This window comes from Neoarius graeffei, chromosome 2 (assembly GCF_027579695.1).
Source record: "Neoarius graeffei isolate fNeoGra1 chromosome 2, fNeoGra1.pri, whole genome shotgun sequence".
In the NCBI taxonomy this organism is placed as follows: Eukaryota; Metazoa; Chordata; class Actinopteri; order Siluriformes; family Ariidae; genus Neoarius; species Neoarius graeffei.
The window spans coordinates 66123497-66138191 of NC_083570.1; the positions used below are offsets into that span (position 1 = coordinate 66123497).

Consider the following 14695-nt stretch of genomic DNA (forward strand, 5'->3'; position numbering starts at 1 on the left):
GCCCCAATAACAAACCCTCTTACTAAGCCAGATATTTTCCTCTTGCTTTCTTAATGCACAATAAAGGTCAGCTGGGCCTGCTCAGCATTTTATACCTGACACGGAGCATGGTACGACGTTGATTACTTAATTGAATCATGCAGTACACCTGTCTGGAGGTACCTACACTTGTTGGCCTAATGGTTAGAGAAGCAGCTTTGGTACCAAAAAGTCTCTGGTTCAATTTTCTGGACCAGCAGGAATGGCTGAAGTGCCCTTGAGCACCTAAACCCCTACTGTTTCGGGTATGTTGCTCTGGATAAGAGTGCCTGCTAAATGCCTGTAATGTAATGTTAAGTTTCAATACTCTTCTATTCAGTTTTCTCCCCCTTAATTTATCACCCAGCTGTGTGCATGCATATACACACACACACACACACACATAGAAATTAGTGTTTTACTGGGAAACACACAACTCGAATTTTTCATACAAACTACATCGAGGACATTGACTTTTCATATCCTCACTTGTGAGGACAAGGAATTGTTGATAAATTTGCATACTTTGTGTCTAATAAGAACATCACATGTTGGCTTGAGCATATGAAGTTTATCTTAATGTTGAAAAACCTCACATTATTCATATGAAATACAGTCACAGACCTGAGGGACATTTAATATTGGCTGATGTGCAGTGGTCTATCAGATATATTCCATTCAGCTAGCATCATATTGAACAAGTTCAGTATGATACTAGCTGAATAGAATACATCTGATAGACCACCCCCTCAAAAAAGCCAGCCAATATTACACACGCTTGCTGGAACAAACCTGGGAGCCATGTTTGTTTATAAATTGTCACTCACCAGTGTGGAAGCTTTACATACAATATGTACACTATATTGCCAAAAGTATTCGCTCACCTGCCTTGACTCACATGAGCTTAAGTGACATCCCATTCCTAATCCATAGGGCTCAATATGATGTCGGTCCACCCTTTGCAGCTAGAGCAGCTTCAACTCTTCTGGGAAGGCTGTCCACAAGGTTTAGGAGTGTGTTTATGGGAATTTTTGACCATTCTTCCAGAAGCGCATGTGTAAGGTCACACACTGATGTTGGACAAGAAGGCCTGGCTCTCAGTCTCCGCTCTGATTCATCCCAAAGGTGTTCTAGCAGGTTGAGGTCAGGACTCTGTGCAGGCCAGTCAAGTTCATCCACCCCAGACTCTGTCATCCATGTCTTTATGGACTGTGCACAAAGCAAGGTCATGTTGGAAGAGGAAGGGGCCAGCTCCAAACTGTAAAAACAGTCTGCATGCCTAGGTGCTTGATTTTATACACCTGATTCTGATAATTTGGATGGGTGAGCAAATACTTTTGGCAATATAGTGTATCTTATGGTATTTTCAATTCACTGCAACAGTACTGTGGTTGCTGCCACTGAAATAAATACTTCTATGCATGTGCAGTAGAAGACACTCATTGGATATTTGCATCAGCACCAACATGTGACATCTTGATAACCATGCAATAAATGTAAAGCATATTCACTCATTTTCCATTGGATAGTATGACATAATACATGTAATATTCTCTTAAACCAAATGAATGAAACCTGGTAGAAAAGAATACATGTTTTTATTCCATCAGGAAAGTGTCCTGTATGTATAATTCCTGATATTTCATGCCAATTAAGTCATGCCGTGTTTTCCTGCTGCCGAGACATGTCAAAGTTCAAAATTAAGTGGAAGTTTCTATATAAAAAGGATTACATGGTAGTGTGAAGACACCATCTTAGTGTTAACCATTTCACTTGTGAACATGTTCAACACTCAAAGATAAGCATCTTTGCACCACTGTGTAATAGCCCCTCTCATCTGTCTCAGATTCCAGTCTTGACATTCTTGCACCACCCCATTCTTTTATATTGAACACTAAATAAATTACACAATGAGTAAAATCACATCTTTATTCAAAAAAAAAAAAAAGCTGCAAGTTTAAACAAGCATAATTTGGTAGAACAAAGAGGCACACATTGTAGTCCATGCCTAAATGTTTTGGAATGTAAATTTCAAGTTTTCCCTGTGATACAACCAGCAAGGGTCAAATACCTGAGCACTCATTTGACTGGCTTTGGGTTCAACAAAAGTCAAAGGGAGAGCTAGGCTAAAGACCCCCATATTGAGACCTTTTAAAACAAAAAAAAAACGAACCCCACCATTCATCTGGCATGGTACACTCTGGTGAAAGTTTAAAATAAGTCACTAAATGTCTTGTCATGTTTGAGACAGAATAGCAGCTGGTAGAGATCTCTTAACAGATAGAAGATTCCTGGACTTTTCAGTAAGGCACATCATTCTGGATGATCAGAGATTGACACTGTGTCCAAGGTGGCTCAATATAATTAAAAAAAAAAACCCACACACAAGCACCATTGCAGATATTTGAGACAGCACCAGAACCACCACCAGTTTCATAAATGCTACAAAAATGTGAAAAAAAAAAAAAACCAAACAAAACTTAAAGGCCAATACTCATGTGATCATTCAACAGTTAAGGAAGACAATGTATAAATTTCACTCTTAATCATTGTAAACAAATAACAGGGAACTAGCATCAGTGAGCAAGTAATCAGGTGCACATGTAGCTTTTATACACAAACTTAGGAAACCCATCTCCATTCAAAATACAATCTGCCTAGAACAGCAGTGAAAACAGCCCTCCATGCACCCATGCAACACTCTAGACCCTGTTAATTATAAGTTACACACCCATTCCCAAAAAAAAAAAACCCACCAATTTACAAGCCCAGTTTGAACTACTTCATTCAACATGCGTCAGTGTGACATCTGTGGTCAGCAGTTCTTACAAGAACATAATATGCCTCAAACAAGCCTCATATACAGAAGCCTGGACACAGTACTACTCAAAACACTGATACAAAAAAAAGTCAGGCAGTCATACCCATACTAACCAAACAGGAAAGAAGGGACACTTTAAATATGGTTTGTCATGTCTGTTTAGACATCAAGCTATCGCAGTTTTCTCCTCCTGAGGTAACCACCACGCTGAGCCTTGTTCATGCGCATGCCAAAGTAAATAACGAGTCTGATTGGAACTAGAACAGTAGTCAACCATCCCTGTAAGACAGATACACAAGAGAGTCATTTGTTTGCTCACCTTCAGTTACCACATTAACCAGTCATTGTCATGATGGAATTGGAGTTTATCCTGGGAACACTGGGCAGACATGCATCCTGGATGGGACACCAGTCCATGACTGAACCATGCATGTGTACAGCCACACACCCAAGGGCAATCAAGCATTTTGGGGAGGTGGGAGGAAACCTTGGGGTGAACACACCCCACAAACAAACCCAAAATGCCACAAAATACAATAGTTACTTGTCCTTACCAGGCATTTGGTTTGTCAGTTTAACCTTTGAAGTTATTAGAAAGGTATGTAATGCATTTTGACTAGGGCCTCTGTGTGGAGTTTGCATATTTTCTCCTGTGCCTGCTCAGGTTTCCTCCCACAGTCCAAAGACATGTGGATTTAGTAGACTGGCTACTCTAAATCGCCAGCATGTGTGAATGGTTGGTGGTTTCCATGTTAACCTTGCGACAGATTGGCAGCCTGTCCAGGGTGTACCCTGCCTCTTGCTGAAGTGAGCCAAGGTTGACTAGCTTCCTCCATGACTGATATACAAGCAGTAGAAATAATGGAGGAATGTAATGCATTTTGTAGATTAGTTACTTATTCATGCCTTTGAAAGAAAGCTTTCAGATTCATGCAGCTGTCTTGGAATGTGCATGATTGAGTGATCATGTGCTTACCATGACTGCATGGGGAAAATAACCATTAGTCTGGTCTTGTAGCCCCACAGTTGTTAGCTCAGCAGCTACATAACGCTCAGGAGTTGGCTTGTCCAGGGTGGGTTTCCTGATCCTTGTCATTTTGGTGGCCACGAAGAAAGGCAACACACTCTATAGCATGTAGAACAGGGTGACGAGTTAAAGCGTCAGCACGGAACCAAAAGCTTAAGAGAAACATGCTTTACATAAACTGCTGAATGGAAATGAAATTCTGACCTGAATGATGATCCCTTTGCATTTGTACTCTGCTTGAAGTCCACGGGAGAAGAAGTCAACAAAAGCCTACAAGAGCAGTTCAAGCTTTACTTATTTTAGCATAATCGGCACCATATGGACTATTTAACATGTTCTAAACTAAATATTTGATATTCAAGTACATGGTTGTTTAAGGAAAAAGCCTTGCCTTGGAGGCAGAGTAAACCGTGAGTAGTGGAACTGGGTACATGCCACTAGCAGAGGAGATGTTGAGAATCACACCTTTTGCTCTGAAACAGACAAAAGGATTTGGATTTACATCTTTGTGCACAGCTGAACTTATTGAACCAGCAAGTAGACTAAAACTAGAATCAATTCTGACAACACTAACAGATCCCCCATCACATATACAGGCATTGCTTTATGTGTTGCCATGGCACCTGCTTTCACAGGCAGCATCCCTGCAGTAGTGTGCTTTAGCAAGCTGAGGTTGGTCCCATTTGTATGAAATTATCCCAGCACTGATTGGCTAGACCAGGTCACATGCATCAGTAGGACCAATCAGTCTAGCATGCATTTGTTGCCCAGTGTGGAAAGCCATATTTACAAAAAGACTGGGGGGGGGGGGGGATATGGGCAAGGCTAATCAACAGACAATGACTTTAAAACCACCTTTTCCTTCCCTTTCTGGACATCTAGAATTCCTACTACCATGCAATATGAAGTCCCCCATCTTAAACAGAGGAAGATTCTCAGGGCTCACCTAGCTTCCATTTTGGGCAAAACCAGACGAGTCATCTAATGAGAAACAGGGGATTAGTATGGAAAGCCAGAATAACTAGGAAGCTTACATATTTAAAAAAAAAAAAAAAAAAGTTAAAATGAGGCACAGGAATGCATGGTTTCAAAGTGCAGCTCAAATGTACTGCTTACCTGACACACTGATGTTATGTTGACATTGATCATTGTGTTGATGAACTGAAATAGACAAGTGTTTAATCCATCAACTTGAATACAATAAGCAATACACACCAATTGGTTCTGTATATTGTATCCAGTACACTACTCTAGCTTGTGAAAGGTGTGCCAAGATGCAATATACCCGAAAAAGCAAAAGTAGCACTGTCTGAACAGACTCCTTTGCCACAGCCAAAAGGGTCTGATGCCTTTTGTGCCAAGGCTTTTGCTTTAAATTAAACCAGTACCAACAGCAAAATAATCATGTCACTTATAATACAAGGTATAATTCTACTCACATTGTCCAGGTCAGGGATGTGCAAGAAGAACTCCGGGTAAGGGTAGGAAATACCAACATTGTTTACTATCGAGACAAAGAAAAAATAATTTTTTTATATATACACACACACGACAATCAACCAACTGACTTCAGGAAGTCAAATGAAGTACAGTTAGTTTAATGTCAGAGTAGATTCTGGTCACCTTAATTCTGAAGACCTTCACACAACAGTAGCATAAAATTACACACAAAAAAAGTGACTCACCAAGAACTCCTATTTCTAGCCCAGCAAGTGCAGAATCAATCTTTGGATAAATGTCAAGCTGACTGAAATCCACAGCAATGGTCTTGGTCTCCACATTATACACACTTTCTGTGTAGCAGAACATGAAGTGTTGACAAGGTTTCAGATGTCAGGAATTGTTCAAAAACAAACAGCCACGATTTCTAAAAGCAGTTTCTATAAGACTCACAATGGGTCTTAATGGAAATGACTATTTAAAGTAATCCATTTTGTGAATATACTAAAAATAAATTGGAGGAATCACTACAGATTTTGAATAGCAAGTCTTTGACAGCAGAGGGCGCTTTGTGCCAAGAAATAAGCTAGATGCAACTTCCCACACCCTTCCTGTACTTCAGTTTGATGTGCCTGCAGCAATTAGAATGCATTGTCCAAAGAATCATGTCTGAACCCCGTTCAAGGGAGTTATGAGAGGAAAATTCCTCTGATGCATCACACTGTAGACCATTTATATGGAGGATGCACAATGGAGTGTGTGTTTAGGGAGACTCCTGGCCAGTAAACACAGTCTTATTAGAAATCTAATGATCTAATAAGAAATCCATTTTAATAAAAGGCTTCTGGCTTTAAATAGCTTCGTGACTGTAGCAAAGTTGTCTTGGTGACTCCAAGCCCCCATGCTGCCAAGGCATTTGGTTGAGGCGTGAGCAAAGAGTGCCTGGTTTGGCAGGGATAGACCCAGCTCGTGACTACCCATAACCCCCCCTCCATCCCCTTTTTCAGTGTGCCTTCAGCACGACTGTGGTTATGGTAGACTGGATAGCTGCAGAGAGTCTCTCCATTTTTTCACCCACCACCCTTAAATCACTGCCTGGATATAAATATTGATACAAATCTGTCAGCCTGCAAAAACAAGATAGTTTTGCCAAATAAAAATCAGTTCACATAACCCAAGGACATGAAAGGGTTGTATACTGAAACCAGAAGGCTCATGCAGAGTAAAGTCAGTATTTAATTATTCTCGAACGCAGAAAAAGGAGAACATCTTTCCACCAGGGAGACCATCCCCATTCACACAGCATCTCCATTCAGGCAGTGCAGATAAGGGAGTCGACATCAATGAGCGACCATTCATACATGCAGAAATCCTTGTAACTCAAGTTCCCAGCCCAGAACATTTCCATGACAGCCATCATCAAAAAGGATTCCAGGGAAGGCAGTGAATAAGAAAAGGCTTTCATGGGTGGCATTAGCACAAACAGTATTCAGCAGGAGAAAATTGAGGCCATGCCCATGGCAAGTGGTACTGCCTGTACAAATATGGTCAGAAATGCTCCAGAAAGACTCTGTACAGTAGTGATAAACTGAAAAGTCTTGCGTGCATCTTAAGTTTGCATGTTGTACAGTAGTAGGACCAACACATGCATGAGACCTAGCCTAGCCAACAGTGGAGGTTCTATTGAAAAGAGCCACACCAAAGGCACCAGAAACCCCAAGGTAGAGGCCCAAGCCTTTCCCCTCTCAGGATAGCACCAAAATACCTAGCTTTGTTAACAGTTTATAGAGAGAGTTGTGCTTTGCTAACCAGCACACAAAATGCATACCAAGGGACTTAGCAACATCATCCAGCTTCTCCTGTGAGCGACTGATGAGCATTATGGAGAATCCTCGCCGAGCAAGCTGAGAACCAAAAAGAAATTGATCAAATTTTATATACACACACACTTCCTAGCCCATTTTTACTAAAATTATCAAAATGGCTTTAAAAAGTACTGTAGGAGGTATGAACATGATGTTCACTTCCTGTTTTTCAGGACAGATCGAGAAATAGACTATCAAATTTCATTTCCTTTAAGAAAGAAATGGAGAGTGGCCAGTTTTGCAGCTCATGAGTTTAGGTCAATGAGTTGCTCAACACTGCAAGGGTGTATGTTAGTGTGTAAACAGAGGGCCCTTTTACATGAGTAGTCCTAGTTGCCCTCCCTCCCATGGTCTTCAAGAGAAACCCATCTCTTTTGATGAGTCACTGTGCCTTCCATGGAGGGAGGGTTCCTCTACTTATTTTTCCCTTACCTCCTCCGCATAGGATTTCCCAATTCCATCTGTGGCTCCCGTTACAACTGGAAAAGTAAACATGAAAACAGTCAAACAAAACGCACAAACTTTGGAACAAAAGCACGAGGTCAACAGCATGTTACCATGTAGTAAATGATTAGGGGGAGGGAAAAAGGGCACATCACACCAACTCCAAGCTGCATAGCTGTATCTTTGGGTGACAGGATGCAAGTCAGGTCAGTGCAGTTTTAGCTTGAGTTGAGTACTACATTATAAAGAACATTGCTGCTAAAAACCTACACCTTATATCAGTGTTAGGAAACCCAGACTTTGTTCTGGTGGGTGCTGTCAAATTTGTTGAAGCCACTGGCCAGCAGTTTTTTTTTTTTTTAATAATTCAACTAGATACTGTATTAGATCAAGTTAAATACATGCTGACTTGACTGAAGTGAAGTCTTTAGACTGTGCATAATACCCAGATTTAATGCTTTCAGAAGGCAGTCAGTCATTCACTAGAGCAAAGCTAGAAGTTGGCTAGAAGAAAGGAGGGAGGGAGCAAGCAAGTGATGACGTTCATGGAGCCTAACAGAATGGGAGGGGTGAGGAGGGATCCTAGGGACTGCCAAAAATAGCAACATGGAGAGAGGGAGACTGCATAAAGTCCAGGGATGAAGAGGGAGAACTCAAATCTTTTCCTATTTTTAAACCAATGTTAAGAAATCAAACTTGAACTCAAACGAATTGCACAAATCTTATCAGTAGCTAGATAAGGGTAGAAAATATGGCTCCAAGTCAATTTGAGAACACCGTTACATCAAGCTCTTGTGGATGTCAGAACATGCATCAAGGAGGGACCACATTAGTACATCTAATAAACGCATAGATCAGCAGAAGGTTCCCCAACAAAAGTGGCTGCTGGGGGGGGGGGGGGGGGGGGGGGGGGAAACAGGTCTATTAACTGTAGTTTGACGATTTTCATTTAGCAGCTTTCTGCCGCCAAATTCAAACATGTACAACGTTCCTGGAACAAAATCAATTTGTCATGTAATATACAGCTTCGAAATGAAGGAAGGAGGCCAAGCAGGAACACATGCACACAAAAGGTCAGAAATAGGCAGGTTCAGTACATTTCACATCTGCAAGTCTTAGGCCAAGTTTACATTAGACCGTATCTGTCTCATTTTCTTCGTGGATGCACTGTCCGTTTACATTAAAACGCCTGGAAACGGGAATCCGCCAGGGTCCAGGTATTCAATCCAGATCGTGTCTGGTCCAGTGCTGTGTAAACATTGAGGATACGCGGATACGCTGTGCTGAGCTCTAGCTGGCGTCGTCATTGGACAACGTCACTGACATCCACCTTCCTGATTCGCTGGCGTTGGTCATGTGACACGACTGCTGAAAAACGGCGGACTTCCGCCTTGTATCACCTTTCATTAAAGAGTATAAAAGTATGAAAATACTGCAAATACTGCCCATTGTGTAGTTATGATTGTCTTTAGGCTTGCCATCCTTCCACTTGCAAGTGGTAAGTGACGCGCATGCCCGACATGCACCGAGATCACACACACAGCAGCTCAGTCCCGAATCACTGCTCGTGCACTCCACTCACGCGCTCTGAGCTGCACAGGGCCAGAGAGCACACCCTCCAGAGGGCACTCGCTGTTCAGGGTGGAGTGATTTGGAGCGCAGGATGCCTGCGGAGCCGAGCGTATCCGTGTATTGGCGTTGCTGTGTGCACGCGAATCGTGTATTGGCGTTGCTGTGTGCACGCGAATCGTTTTAAAAACGTTAATCTGATGATCCGCTGATACGGTCTAATGTAAACCCCACCTTAAAGATCAAAAAGAAGCTAATGGGCCTTTCCCCACCAATCCTTGGGACAAACCCACAGCAATGTTTCTGGCAGCAATCCACCGCCCTTATGTGAGCAATACCATGGAGAGGAGCTACACAAACTGTCCTGCAAGTACTAGAAATGAGGCTTCAAAAAAAAAAAGGCACTCTACATACAACATGTGAGCCTGCATGTCCATTTCAAATTGTCAAGAGAAGAAACAGAGCAGATGCAATTAAAGGCTCCACTAAGCCTCTTAAATGTTGCTTACAAATCGGAGCCATCATCTGGTTGACTCTGGGAAGAAATAGGATATGAAGATTGTCCTTTTCATTTTTCATTCCCCACCCCCACTCAAACATGGAGGTCAGAGCCTCTCTTCGTGAACATCACGCTCAGAAATACGGACTGTCCCAGCACTGCACAGGCGCACTGGCCCCACTTCCTAGGCTAAAAAAAGCAGCAGTGAGTAAAAATAGCTGCCGTGTCTGGAACAGCCACTGCACCTGAATACCAACATGCTACCCTCCCTCCACCCCCACCCACTCTCTGCTTTCCCCAGCAACCCAGCTCACGACAGAGCGCTTGCTGCACTACATTAGTGCCAGAACAGCACTCGAAGCCTTACTGCAGAATACTGCTCTATTCAACAGGGCCTTTCCACTCTGCCAAAAAGAACACAGCAATGATGTGGCTAGTCAGCCAAACACTTCAGCATCTGAGGATATGCTGACCATATACAAACTGAAGTCTTGTAACTAAACCCCATTTGATATTGGCGCCAATATACAACGCAAAGCAGTGGCCTACGCCCTTAGACCACTCTGACTATGCAATCTGTCGCATCCCCCCCCATTCATTGAATAAGCTCGTCCATCTCTGGCTCTGTAACTCTGCAGAACGTTAGACACCCACTTTCACCTCCTCCCACTCAAAAGCAGCTCATCATTCTTTAAATAGGCCCGTCACATGGCCAGGAGAAAAACTACACAGCAAGGCACCCAAAATAGCTTTGCTACTTGTATAAAAAGGTGGCTCAAACATGACAAAGTTGTCGTATAGTTAAAAGAAGGGAGGAGAGAAAAAAAAAGTCAATAGCTCCTTGTCTAGCTCTTATCTAAAATAGAATAGATGGCACATAAAAGGCAGAATTACTCATTCTCTATGGTAGATTCCAGTCTTGTCAATTATATTTAAAATTGAAAGTCTCAGCCCTATAACTGCCATGCATGCCCGAGGAACAAGTAATGCCATAACAGAACAGACAATAAAAAGGACCCCACATTCCCATTTTTGTGGGTCAGCTTTGGACTGTTAAGTTGACAAGGAATGAAGTTGGATAACTACATAAATTAACTATTTGGGTTCCACAATAGCAGGATAAAGTACATTTCATCATGACCTGACCAACCAGTCATGGTAAATATTTGCACAATTAGACATGAAGTATTCTAAATGCATAAAGAACTCATGCTGAAATTGAATAGAAATAAGGCACAATATTCATGCAGGCACAAACTTGAGGACCACCATATGGAAGACTACATTTCAGGAAATGTATAAATAAAAAGGTGACAATCGTGACAAGAGGGAGGGGGTCTAGGAGGGCAAACAGTGAGCAAAAAGAAGAAAAACTAGTGATGAAGGCTCAAAAAAAAAAAAAAAAGTTGAGATTTTACCCAGCATCCCTCTTCAGGACATGGCACTGAGCTTGCCAGTTACATGAATGAATGCGTTTTTAGACACCCCCCCCCAAACTGGTAGGCCCCTTTTACCTCACAGCCCTCCTGCCTGATTCCTGCACTATGGCACTGTTGGAGTCTCATTCACAACACATTCACAAGCAGCTAGACACACATGCACAGTTGACACTCGGACACAGGGGAATAAATTCACATAGCCTGTTGCTTGGTAGGAATGAATTCTGCCATTTAAGATCTATAGGCAGAATTGGTCCTAGATTTAAATCAGTCCTTAGTATCCATTTTTGCTTAATTAAAAAAAAGATTCTTTATGCACCAACTATTAGCTTCAGTAAAGAAAGCAAAATAGAAGTAGCCCTTGCATAACCAAGAAGCCATATGTAAAGCTACATTTGTACAATACGCATGTATACTGTTACTTCTACTACATAAATGTTTAATGTTGACAGACGAATCATTTGGGCAGTAAAATTCAGCAGTAGGCTACCAAGATAACTGATCAAATGCCTACTATCTCCTTCCACAAAACATGTTCAAAGTGTCCATTAGCATCCATATGCTATGATAAACACTTCCAAACATTATACACATCTATACATTACCAGGAGACGGGAGTAGGACTGGAATACAAAGATATACACTCTTGGAAATAAAGGTAACAGATTGTACTTTTCTTTGTTGCATGGGTGGCATCTGCAGGCAATACCTTCAACATGCACTTTTTTTTTAAATGTGGAATGGTACATGTGGTGCATCTAATTAGCTTAAGCCTTTAAAAAAAAAATCTATAATTTTCCAAAAGGTTAATGAGTCAGAAGGAAGGTACAGAGTGTGCAGTGATGGTACCACCCCAGCAACAAGGAAAAGTACCAGTTATTTCTGAGAAAAAGTACTCATTGGAGCAACTTAAAAATAGTGACACACAGTTACTGAACATGCTTCACTTTTCAAGAAAAGAGGAGGAGTTCAAATTAAAAAGCACACTGGGAAAAGGTTAACTTGGCACGCTGCAAAGGAGCATAGCTGCACCTGAAACACCAGTTTGTTACTCTCACAGCCTCTGTGCAATACTCAGACTGAACACCAGGGGTCGCCTGATCATAGGGCGCATGGATTCCTGAGTAACTGAATCCAAAGTAGCCTACATTTGGAATGAGCCAACATGACCCTAGTAGTACAGAATAAAGCATTATCGCTATTTTAAAAAAAAAAAAATAAAGTTAATAACTTGTTGGTCTGGACGTGACCGGCTATTCAGTTGGTTTATAGAGAGGAACCACCCTCCATTTAGAAACCCAGTATTTGGTTTGATGAACTCGCTCCAAATACATATGCATTAGCTACAATGTGTTCACCCCCCCCCCCAAAAAAAGTCCTAACTAAATGATCTAGAATCCTTCAAGCGTGAAGATGAACGATGGCCATAGGACCATGCAAGACGAACTGGCGTCTAGTTCAGAGACACGTGAGACTTTGAAGCAGGCTGTTGCTCAAGTTGACAGGACTGGCGCTGCAGGAATGACAGGAAGAGGAAGGTTTCGCCTTCCACCTGCATTCAAGCTCACCTGTGCTGAAGATGCCTGCGATAGGATTCGGCAGTGACGAGAACTAGTCAAACTGGTCGCCTGATTCAGCGTTTCAGGGAGTGGCGCGAATACTAGGCTACATCACCCCCAAAACGCGACTAAGACAAAATACACAAGACAGAATCTCTCTCTCTTTCTCTCTCTCTCTCACACACACACACACACACACACACACTCTTGGGCACGACCAAGTCTGGCTTTGGGTGGGGGCTTATTGATCATTTTATAATTAGTATCCATTTGACCGCCTATGATGGTCAAGTTGACTTGTGTGTGCGCCATGAATAGTCTTCATTGGGCATTTGATAGAACCTGAAGCCTACAGGCTCGGACATCAAACCCACACAAGGCGCACGTGGTATGGACCCGCATTATAATTAGGATTGGCGTTTTAAACTGCGTCACGTTGCCAGAACCAATATAGGCTATGTGGAGTTGGTGTGCTCTCTAAAAACCTGGCCACATCAATTTATTAACTGCCCTTTCTTTATACAACATAGCACTGAGGGGAGAAAAAAAAAAGCCTGTATTAGACGCACTGTGCATCAGTACAGACGATAAAATTAGAGAAGTGGGTCAGGCTAGGCAGAACAAACAGGCTAGTAGGATTCGAGATAATGAAAAGAAATAAAAAAAAGTATTTGAAAACACCATTATACCCTTTTTATATACATGTCTACGAACTAGAGGTTAAAAGAAACTGTATAAAGTACTCCAATTAAGAAACAATTAGCGCTAAAATGGCATTTTGGCTTCTACAGAGCTGGGATTTATAGCCACGATTTAGTCTGACTTCATCCCAGTGAGTCAGAACCTGCGATTATCTGCGCACAGCCCATGGAGGTATGGCGTAATCCGTCAATCTGAGACTCCGCGCCTCTTTAAGAACCAACCACTGAGTAGTTCGTTATTCAGTTTCCTTACCAATACAAATAAAACTTTATAATCTTACTGGAAGTTACATGTGACGTGTTTGTAGTGTGATGAAAATAGTTTCAGCAACATATACACATTTTAAAGAGAGTTCAATTAGTATGCCATTATGTAGTACAGTATAATATACATCTCCATGATCACTCAGTGGTTTTACTTGAACGCTCAAAATCTCCCACGTCAGTCACTGCTTGTAGCTCAACTTCCTGAAGGGCTTCCTTGGAATGAATGAACGAATTGAGCTCACCTGCCCATTTCCCCAATTTAGGGGACAGCAGATTTCCATTCCCAAGCACCCATATCCTGAAGCCGGAGATGATGTGGTAGAGGAGCCAGAGCGCCAGTGAGGCCGTGATGACTGCACCGACCCAGTAAAGAGGAGTCTCAGCAAGCTGAAGCATCTTCACCATGTTCAAGTGCTCCATGTCTGTACAGACTACGCGGCTGGGCGAGCGTGCTGTCTGACCCACAAAATTAAGCGATATGCAGTGATTTAGAACCACACACTGTGCAAGCCCCTTTATAAGCAGGTTGTGGCATCACACCCCCACAACTCCTCTAACATACTAGTCTATCCAGATTGAAGTGCACACCCCCGCCTACTCCTTCACCCGCCCGAACACGCCCACATTCACCGAGGATTGGATGAAACGCTTGTCTGATAAACAGATACTCTCCGCTCATTGGTTAATTCAGGTGTCAGTCACAAAGGCTTCTTTCTCATTCATCGGGGTTTGGGTCTGAAGTGGGTGGGCCCTGTGCGGCTCAGGCTCGAAGGCGATTGGACAAACATTACAGTAGTGCTCCATTCAGACACTTTCATTGGCTCTGATTCAGAACAGGTTTTCTGTTTCGGTCAGGATTATGAAACCTCCAAATCCACGTTTTTCGATCATCAACCCCTTTTTTATGAATGAAGTTCTTTACCTATTGGTCAGTCGAGAGCCTGTTCTCCCGCCTCCTGTGTAATGTGAGGATGATGCTATTCGGTGAGAGGTATGTCCTTCACATTCATTCACGGGTGCTGTCTCGCGTATGACTCATAGGATGC

The 14695-nt window shown here is 42.3% G+C and overlaps 1 protein-coding gene across 1 annotated transcript; it reads right to left on the reverse strand.

Annotated features, from left to right (window-relative positions):
• Positions 1 to 1933: 1933 nt before the first annotated feature.
• On the reverse strand, positions 1934 to 14205 carry hsd17b12a (hydroxysteroid (17-beta) dehydrogenase 12a). Its single transcript, XM_060914732.1, has 11 exons — positions 13892 to 14205; positions 7604 to 7650; positions 7135 to 7210; positions 5552 to 5659; positions 5306 to 5370; positions 4983 to 5027; positions 4813 to 4847; positions 4258 to 4339; positions 4071 to 4136; positions 3816 to 3965; positions 1934 to 3118 (listed from the first exon to the last, which is right to left on the reverse strand). Exons 1-11 carry the CDS (start codon positions 14067 to 14069, stop codon positions 3011 to 3013), a joined length of 960 nt encoding a protein of 319 aa, XP_060770715.1. The 5' UTR covers positions 14070 to 14205; the 3' UTR covers positions 1934 to 3010.
• Positions 14206 to 14695: the final 490 nt, after the last annotated feature.